The following is a 9,056-nucleotide window of genomic DNA, read 5'->3' as shown; positions in this document are numbered from 1 at the left end:
TAGGCCACACACTCTGCTTATTTTTAATAGGAAACTTAAGACTTTGTCATTGTTACCACTTATTTTGTTCTTGAGGTAATTCGCAAGCTACCTTGAATTGTCAGTCAGGCGGTAGGGAAAGCAAGTAGGATGCTTTGCTGCATAGCTAGAGGTATAACAAGCAGGAGGGAGATTGTGATCCTGCTATATAGTGCTGGTGAGACCCCATTTCGAATACTGTGTTCAGTTCTGGAGACCTCACCTACAAAAAGATATTGACAAAATTGAACGGGTCCAAAGACGGGCTACAAAAATGGTGGAAGGTCTTAAGCATAAAACGTATCAGGAAAGACTTCATGAACTCAATCTGTATAGTCTGGAGGACAGAAGGGAAAGTGGGGACATGATCGAAACATTTAAATATGTTAAAGGGTTAAATAAGGTTCAGGAGGAAAGTGTTTTTAATAGGAAAGTGAACCCAAGAACAAGGGGACACAATCTGAAGTTGGGGGAAAGATCAAAAGCAACGTTGGAAAGTACAGTATTTTACTGAAATAGTAGTAGATCCTTGGAACAAACTTCCAGCAGACGTGGTTGGTAAATCCACAGGAACTGAATGTAAACATGCCTGGGATAAACATAGATCCATCCTAAGATCAAATACAGGAAATAGTATAAGGGCAGACTAGATGGATCATGAGGTCTTTTTCTGCCGTCAGTCTTCTTGATTCTATGAATTCAATTGTACCAGTAGTATTAAGAGGGTGCTACTATCCAGACTTTTTCACCTTCCCATAGTATCTCCAAAACTATTCCATATTCTTGAAACAAAGATAGCATATTTGATTAAATAACTTTTCTATTTGAAGGGCAATTCGTATATAAGGGTAAAGAAATTTTAGAGGTAAATAAGGATACAGTATATGACAATTGCAAATAACTACTTTTGTCTAAATGTAATAAAATTTAATAGATAAGTGAAAGCAAATAGATGAGATGTAATAGCAAATAGTATTTTAAGTTTGGATAAATGATATTGAAAGTTTATTTGACAACTTTTACAGGTGATAAAAGTATAGGAAGCAGTATATTGTTGGATGATAAATACCAAATGTAAATTCGTCGTATTGTATTGAAGGTACAGTATATGATATTGCAGTTTAAAAGTGGAGAAAAATAAACTTTTATCCCCTAAAAAAAGATAGCAGATACCAGGGAGCAGCTTTGGCAGTAAAAAGCAAAGTTTCTAACACCTCAAGCAGTTTATTATTATTCTTGTTTCTCCAGGAATCATACTCCATTTAGTATTGTTAGTAAATATTAAGGCCCATTATGACCAACTCCCATCACTGAAAAACAATTAATGTGACTGATACTTCCTTTACTATTTTTTTGGCAAGGCAGTTGGCATTAACAAGCCACGCCTAGCACTACAAAACGTATGACTTACTGCATGCAATTCAGTGCTTTCCCACATTACAAGTTTTCTATGATGAAATCAAAGCTGTCTGCTTCCCCAAGTAAGCATCACAAGTGTTTTTTTTCAGTCACTTTATTTGTACATTATAGATGATACCCACTAGAATAGGAAAGAAAAGTAATATGTTTTCTTTATTTTTTCCAACTCATTAATTGGGGGGGTCAATACAACCATGGTTAAAGGTCTATCAGCAACAACTTAATCTAAACTAATTGATGTTCTATAGAAATACTTAAGTTGTATGATTTGGTTTAAATTTAATAAATTTAGAATGTACATTTTTCAGTAAACAAATTAACAATCTATTATATGACATACAGGGCGGACAAGGCAGAAATACAGTAAATTCAAGTAATGAAGTCCCTCTTCCCAGGAAACTCGGATCACGAGTATCGAAATGTCATTTTTTTTTTTGAAATCATACATTCTAAGGCATGTATTTGTAGGTAAGAGGAGAGTCTTATACAGAGTATACTAAGTTCAATTTCAGTATAGTGGGAACTGGATGGAATTATCTAAACAATGCTTATTTCAGCTGGTAGCTCAAGCAATGCAGCTGCAATTAGTGAAGATTAGTTTAACATTTGAAGAAGGCACAGCATGAACAGTACCCCAGGTCAGATGTGGCATACAAGTCACAATGTTTAGCTTTACACATTAAATCCAAAACCATATAAGTCATATGATTGAATGTGATTCCTTTGGCAGTGATTGGTCTTGGGACAGTTTTGCAAAGGTTTTAATTTATGTGTGTGCTAGCACAGTATCACTTAGTAAGATCAGCAGCTTCCATGAAATGGGGACCAAATAGTTAAAACAAACAATATAAATACATAGCTTACTGTAAAGTACTTTTCAAGATTTTGACCTAACTAATCATACACATTTTCAGCAACTTAAAACTGGTTCAAATGTACTGCCATAAAGCAATCCATTCATTTAACTCGTTCACCAGACTTAAGATTCTGCACAAAGACATAGACAATGCTGTTATTTCTCTTTTGGAACCTTTTTGTTCTTAACTACAAGAGATTGATATCAAAGCTTTATCATTCAAGTTTTTATAATTTCATTTAATTAGCAATGCTGATGTCCAAATGTTTTAAATTCCATAGTATAATTGAATAAATGTACTCAATGCATTAAAAATTACAGATTAGTAACAATGTCAAGAATCCCATTTAAAACCCAACATATCTAAAACAGTCAAAAACCACTACAGACAATAGCTTCTCTGAAGCCATGTAACACTTAAAATAAGATTAAGACTTCAATGCAGAATTTTGGTTAAAAAGCTTGATGGGCTCCATCTTCAAGATAAAAGAAAGGCAAAATTGTATTTCACAGATGAAGTCCATTAACAATGGACAACATAGATTTTTGAAAGTTCTAATAAGTAATCCTTTAAACTGTTTTTTGTTGACCTTTTTTCCCAATGAGAGATTTATGGATATGTGGAATTACACCTGCAAGAAAAAAAGGGAAAGATTTATTCAAGATATGTGTGCAGAAGCAGTCATTAAAACATCACCCAGAGATGCCAAAAATAGTAAAATTAGCACATACCTCCACCAGCAATTGTTGCTTTGATTAATGAATCCAGTTCTTCATCACCTCTTATTGCAAGCTGTAAATGACGAGGAGTAATTCGCTTTACCTTCAAATCTTTAGACGCATTCCCTGCCAGCTCAAGAACCTATAGAGACGAAAACAAGACAAATTGTTAATTGGAAAGCATCCTGTTTAAAATGCCAAACCACCTTGCCTTCACTGAGGATACAATGACCTACAGAGAGGTTAAGGAAGCTGATTCCAGCAATTATCTTGACAGACCATCCTCCTAGAATGTATCAGAAATGCTGGAAAGGAACTTGGAGTGTGGCAGTCTCCAGTTGAGCTATGGTAATGCAATAAGATAATCGGTCTACAGCATTTATTTATTATTTATTTATTTGATTTGTATGCCGCCCCTCTCCGAAGACTCCAGGCGGCTAACAACAATAAAGAAAACAATGTAACAAATCTAATATTAAAAAGTAATCTAAAAAACCCCAATTTAAGAGACCAACCATACAAACAAGCATACCATGTATAAATTCTATAAGCCTAGGGGGAAGGGGAAAAAATTTCAATTCCCCCATGCCTGACGACAAAGGTGGGTTTTAAGGAGCTTGCGAAAGGCAAGGAGGGTGGGGGCAACTCTGATATCTGGGGGGAGCTGGTTCCAGAGTGTCGGGGCCGCCACAGAGAAGGCTCTTCTCCTGGGTCCCGCCAAATGACATTGTTTAGTCGATGGGACCCAGAGAAGATCCACTCTGTGGGACCTAACCGGTCGCTGGGATTTGTGCGGCAGAAGGCGGTCCCGGAGATATTCTGGTCCGATGCCATGAAGGGCTTTATAGGTCATAACCAACACTTTGAATTGTGACCGGAAATTGATCGGCAACCAATGCAGACTGCGGAGTGTTGGTGTAACATGGGCGTACCTGGGGAAGCCCATGATTGCTCTCGCAGCTGATTATGCACGATCTGAAGTTTCCGAACACTTTTCAAAGGTAGCCCCATGTAGAGCATTACAGTAGTCAAACCTCGAGGTGATGAGGGCATGAGTGATTGTGAGCAGTGACTCCTGGTCCAGATAGGGCTACAACTGGTGCACCAGGCGAACCTGGGCAAACGCCCCCCTCGCCACAGCTGTAAGATGTTTCTCTAATGTGAGCTGTGGGTCGAGGAGGATGCCCAAGTTGCGGACCCTCTCTGAGGGGGTCAGTAATTCCCCCCCCCCCCCAGGGTTATGGACAGACAGATGGAATTGTCCTTGGGAGGCAGAACCCACAGCCACTCCGTCTTATCCGGGTTGAGCTTGAGTCTGTTGACACCCATCCAGACCCCAATAGCCTCCAGGCACCGGCACATCACTTCCCCTGCTTCGTTGACTGGACATGGGGTGGAGATGTATAACTGGGTATCATCCGCATACTGATGATACCTCACCCCATGCCCTTGGATGATCTCATAGCATATGAATGTGCAGAACATCCTATGGAACAGTGATTTTCAGGTAGTGCACGCCACGTTATGTTTTGGTTTTGTTGTGTGTGTGCACACAAACACAAGCCAACTATGGCTGCTTTGCTTTAGACAAGTGATTTGGGGTAGTAAAGAATGGGAAAAGGAGATGCTAGAGATTGCAAAAGGAAACTGAAGTTCAGGAACAGAATGGTCAGAATATGTTGCAGTGGGAACTTGTTGACACTAGGCCCATTATCTTGTACTTTTTAAACTAGTTTTGAATAACCAAAACATTTAGTTTTTGTTTTGCAAATTGTGGCTGATCCTGAACTATTTGGCAAAAATCCAAAATGTTAGATCCAAAAGTGAGAGTGAGCTATACATACATAGATAATTTCAAGTGTTTGCTGTATATACAACAAAACCAATTTCATTGTGTACATGATACTCAATGACAATATAGGCTATTATCTCTATTTCAATTTGGTAGACATAAATTTCAGTAGGCAAAACCACATCTGGATTTTAATAGCCAATATCAACAATTTATGCTCAGTTACAGTTCCATACTCTGTGAGCTCACATACCAGTGCTTGTCAGTCACTTTCCTATTTCATTTTTGTTCTTCCCACTGAATTTCTTCCTTTATTACCTCAAGATATATCAGCTACGCAAAGAGAAAAATGCTTAGGGCCCTTTGAAACAATATTTGTTTTTATTTGCATCGATTTATATTGCTTGTATGCTTCTCTGGGATAACTATAGCTTGTCTTTTGGAACAGAAAAATTCAATAAGAAAGAAATCTAATAAATACAGCTACTATACTTGAGATGAAAGATAAAATACAACAGCCTATATGTTATATAATGTAAAATGCTTTTACCCCAACCAGCTCTCACCTCAGCTGTGAGGTACTCTAAGATAGCAGCACTATACACAGCAGCTGTAGCCCCCACACGCCCGTGACTTGTTGTCCTTGATTTCAGGTGCCGGTGAATACGACCTACAGGAAACTGTACACACACACACACAAGAAAAAAGAAGAAGTGCAACATCTAAATACATTTACCACTGTTCCTCTTTCAATTCTACCTAAATACTTGTTTCAAATCTATGTAGCTTAAAAAACAAACAAACCAGCGATTAGTTAAGTTCTAGAAAGATTAATAAATATTTTAACTTCCTCCCTTTTTCAGAAAATTTATTTATTTATTTAATTTATTTATTAGATTTGTATGCCGCCCCTCTCCACAGACATATTGACCAGTGAAGGGCTGCAATTTTTTTTTTACTACGTTGAGGGCGTGGCTTATTTTGTGGATGTAGCTTGATGGTTATGTGACCGAGTAGGAGTGGCTTGCGAGCCATGTGACCAGGTGGAAATGGCTTGACAATCATGTAGACAGGAGGCTTAAAGGTCACGTGACTGGGTGGGAGTGGCCCACCAACCAAGATAAGTTTTCAAATAGGTGCTTGCACTCTTTTTCAGTTGATTAAGTCACATTATTTGAATAGCCATAAAAAGGACAAGCAATAGACAGCATTATTTGTTGAAGAGCACAAGTTTTGTACTGTTTAGTACAAGGTTCAGTATGATAACAGATTAGGGAAATAGCTCAATTTTCTTTAATTCTGGGAGTTGAAGTCCACGAGTCTTAAAGTGGCCAGGTCCGAAGACCTCTGACCTAAACGCTTAGCTTACAAATCTAATTAATAATAATAATAATAATAATAGCTATAAAATTTCAGTTCTAGATAATGATTAAAATGATTAAAGTGTTTATGGGTAAAAACATACTATTTTAATTATTTCCTATTTTAAAAAGGATCATACTAAGGTTCTAGAGAAGGAAGGACAAAACTATTAAGCATTCAATAAAAAGTGCATAAACTTATCACCTCCACTGCCCCCTCAATCACTGGTATTGACTCTGTAAAAGACAGATGACCTAAAACAGGTGTCTTCAAACATGGCCACTTCCAGACTTGTGGACTTCAACTCCCAGAATTCTCCAACCAGCATAGCTAGCTGGAGAATTCTGGGAGTTGAAGTCCAAGAGTCTTAAAGTGGCCAAGTCCGAAGATCTCTGATCTAAACAATTAGCTTGCCTACCCACCTGTAACCCGGCTCTCTGTGACCGGGACACCGTCTTGGTTTTCGTCTTTCCGGAGTCCTTCCCGGCTTTTCCTCCAGCCTGGGGAGGAAGAAAGGAAATCACTTACACCCGAAACGTTTGCCTGTAACAAACACCATTATATTTTCCCCTCTCCGCCGCCGCCGAGCAAAAGGAGCCCTTTCTTACACCGACCATCCTTGCAAAAAATAATAATAATAATAATAAAAGACCCCAAGATAACGAATCGCGGCTGTTCCTAGGGATTTTAAACCGAGAGCCTCGGGAAGCGCGACAAACCGGACATGCGCGCTGAGCACAATCACGCGGGACGTCTCCCCGCTGCTGAAAGAGACGCCGCGCACGCGCCCACCACCCTCCCTAGCCAGGCTGCGAGCGCATGCGCCTCAAGCATTAAAAGAAAAAAAACGCTCGACCACCGCAGTAGGGTGCAACGTGTGTGCGCGCGCGCGTGTGACCGCGCCCTCTTTGCTTCCTCTCTCCCCACTCCCCTCCAATTCTTTCAAGCTTGGACTCTTATGTACAAACGGCTGTCTCGCTTCTTGAAGGGCGCCCTTGATGGAGAAGAACCAGCCAGCTCAGCCGGGCGCCCCCCCCCTCCCCACCCCAATTCTTTCTTTGAACCGCGTCTTACCATTTCCAATGAGGTCCGTCCGCCCGCGGGACGAGAAACGAAGGGAACCCGTTTAGGCCGGCCGAGAGGGGGCTACTTGGCGGTATCTCGACGACCGCGGCTGCTACCGTTGCGACAGCCCCAGTTCAAAACTGCACCCTCTCCCGCCTTCTCCCAAGCCCTTTATACCCGTCTGTAACGTCTCCACATCCGGGAACCCTGCTCGCGAGCCCGGCCAATCGCCGCAAAGGGGCGGTTCTCCCTGCGCTCCCCGTCGACCAATAAGAAGTCGGATGGGGCCGGAAACAAAAAAAAAAAAGACCCCCGAACTGTTAACTGTTCGGAGAAACTCGTGCAGAATCGTTGCTTTTGCGAGCGCCCTCCCCCCCCCCTCACGATCTCCTATTAGAAAGATATAAGCTGTGGTGACAAGGCCCAGGTCTCAATTATTAGAATAACTCAATTGAAAGGGAACTTGGGATCTTTTGATCCAACCGGCTGCTCGAGCAGGAGACCACGTGCCAATTACAGGCAAAGGCCCCTTCTTTTCTTTGAATGGGGCACCCCCGACTTCTGGTGGCAAGGCGTTCCACTGGTCAATGTATTTATTTTTAATTTAATTTATTAGATTTGTATGCCGCCCTTCTCCGAAGACTCGGGGCGGCTCGCAACAGTAATAAAAACAGTATAACAATGGAACAAATCTAATAATAAAAATTATATTAAACCCCCCAACTGTTAAAAACCATACAACACATACATACCAAACATAAAATATAAGAAAGCCTGGGGGAGATGTCTTAGATCCCCCATGCCTGGAGATATAGGTGGGTCTTGAGTAACTTGCGAAAGACAAGGAGGGTGGGGGCCGTTCTAATTTCTGGGGGGAGTTGATTCCAGAGGGCCGGGGCCACCACAGAGAAGGCCTGGGGCCTGCCAAATGACATTGTTTTGTCGATGGGACCCGGAGAAGGCCCACTCTGTGGGACTTTATCGGCCGCTGGGATTTGTGCGGTAGAAGGCGGTTATTTATTTTATTTTATTGATTGATTTTGTCCATAATACAATGAGGGTTTTAGTGGGTGTACTTTTCTTTCATATATCTCTATTTTTATATCTTTTCTTCTATCCTTTTCTTTATATATATTACTACATGTCATTTCTCTTCAATAGGCATTGTGTATTGGACAAATAAATAAATAAAAATAATAATAAATACACATAGTAAATTACATAATGGAGGTTATAGAGGATACACTCATGGTAAAATATATCTAAGAAAGAAGAGAAGATATAGGAATAAAATATGTTAATGAAAGAATAGGAGAAGAGGTAAAAGGACCCATGCTTGCATGGGAAAAAAATATTGGACAGAACATACATCTCACCGAACTTGGATGACAACTAATAAAATTACACTTTCCACCGCTTGTAAAGAAATGTTCGATAAAATATTCTACAGATGGTACCTCCCTCCCTCTAGAATAGGGAAGATCTATCCAAACGCCAACGGAAATTGTTGGAAGTGTAAGAAAGAAATAGGCACGTTTTACCATATGTGGGAGTCTTGTCCCAAAGCTAAAACACTTTGGAGAACTTTGCACAAATGGCTCTCAGAAATTACTCAAATAGAAATAGAATTTTCTCCCAAAGCGTTTTTATTAGGAATAATGATGCACATAATCACTGCCATAAGAATTACTTATGCTCAAAACTGGGAAAGTCAAGAAATCCCGTCAGAAAAGCAAATAGGTACATGGAGATGGATAAGATGACAAAAGACATCAAAGGCACGAATGCAGATGAAAAAAACAAACTTTGGGATAAATGGTACAA

At 40.1% G+C, this 9,056-nt stretch overlaps 1 protein-coding gene across 1 annotated transcript; it reads right to left on the bottom strand.

The window, feature by feature from the left end:
• Window positions 1-1,564: 1,564 nt before the first annotated feature.
• Window positions 1,565-7,679, bottom strand: H2AZ1 (H2A.Z variant histone 1). The gene is made up of 5 exons (XM_070757951.1): window positions 7,242-7,679; window positions 6,590-6,667; window positions 5,372-5,485; window positions 3,026-3,155; window positions 1,565-2,925 (listed from the first exon to the last, which is right to left on the bottom strand). The coding sequence occupies exons 1-5, from the start codon at window positions 7,242-7,244 to the stop codon at window positions 2,864-2,866; spliced, it is 387 nt and encodes a 128-aa protein (XP_070614052.1). The 5' UTR covers window positions 7,245-7,679; the 3' UTR covers window positions 1,565-2,863.
• Window positions 7,680-9,056: the final 1,377 nt, after the last annotated feature.

Source organism: Erythrolamprus reginae, chromosome 7 (genome assembly GCF_031021105.1).
Source record: "Erythrolamprus reginae isolate rEryReg1 chromosome 7, rEryReg1.hap1, whole genome shotgun sequence".
Taxonomy (NCBI): domain Eukaryota; kingdom Metazoa; phylum Chordata; class Lepidosauria; order Squamata; family Dipsadidae; genus Erythrolamprus; species Erythrolamprus reginae.
Note: the sequence above shows the minus strand (reverse complement) of the source record. Positions and strands in the feature narration are given on the sequence as shown.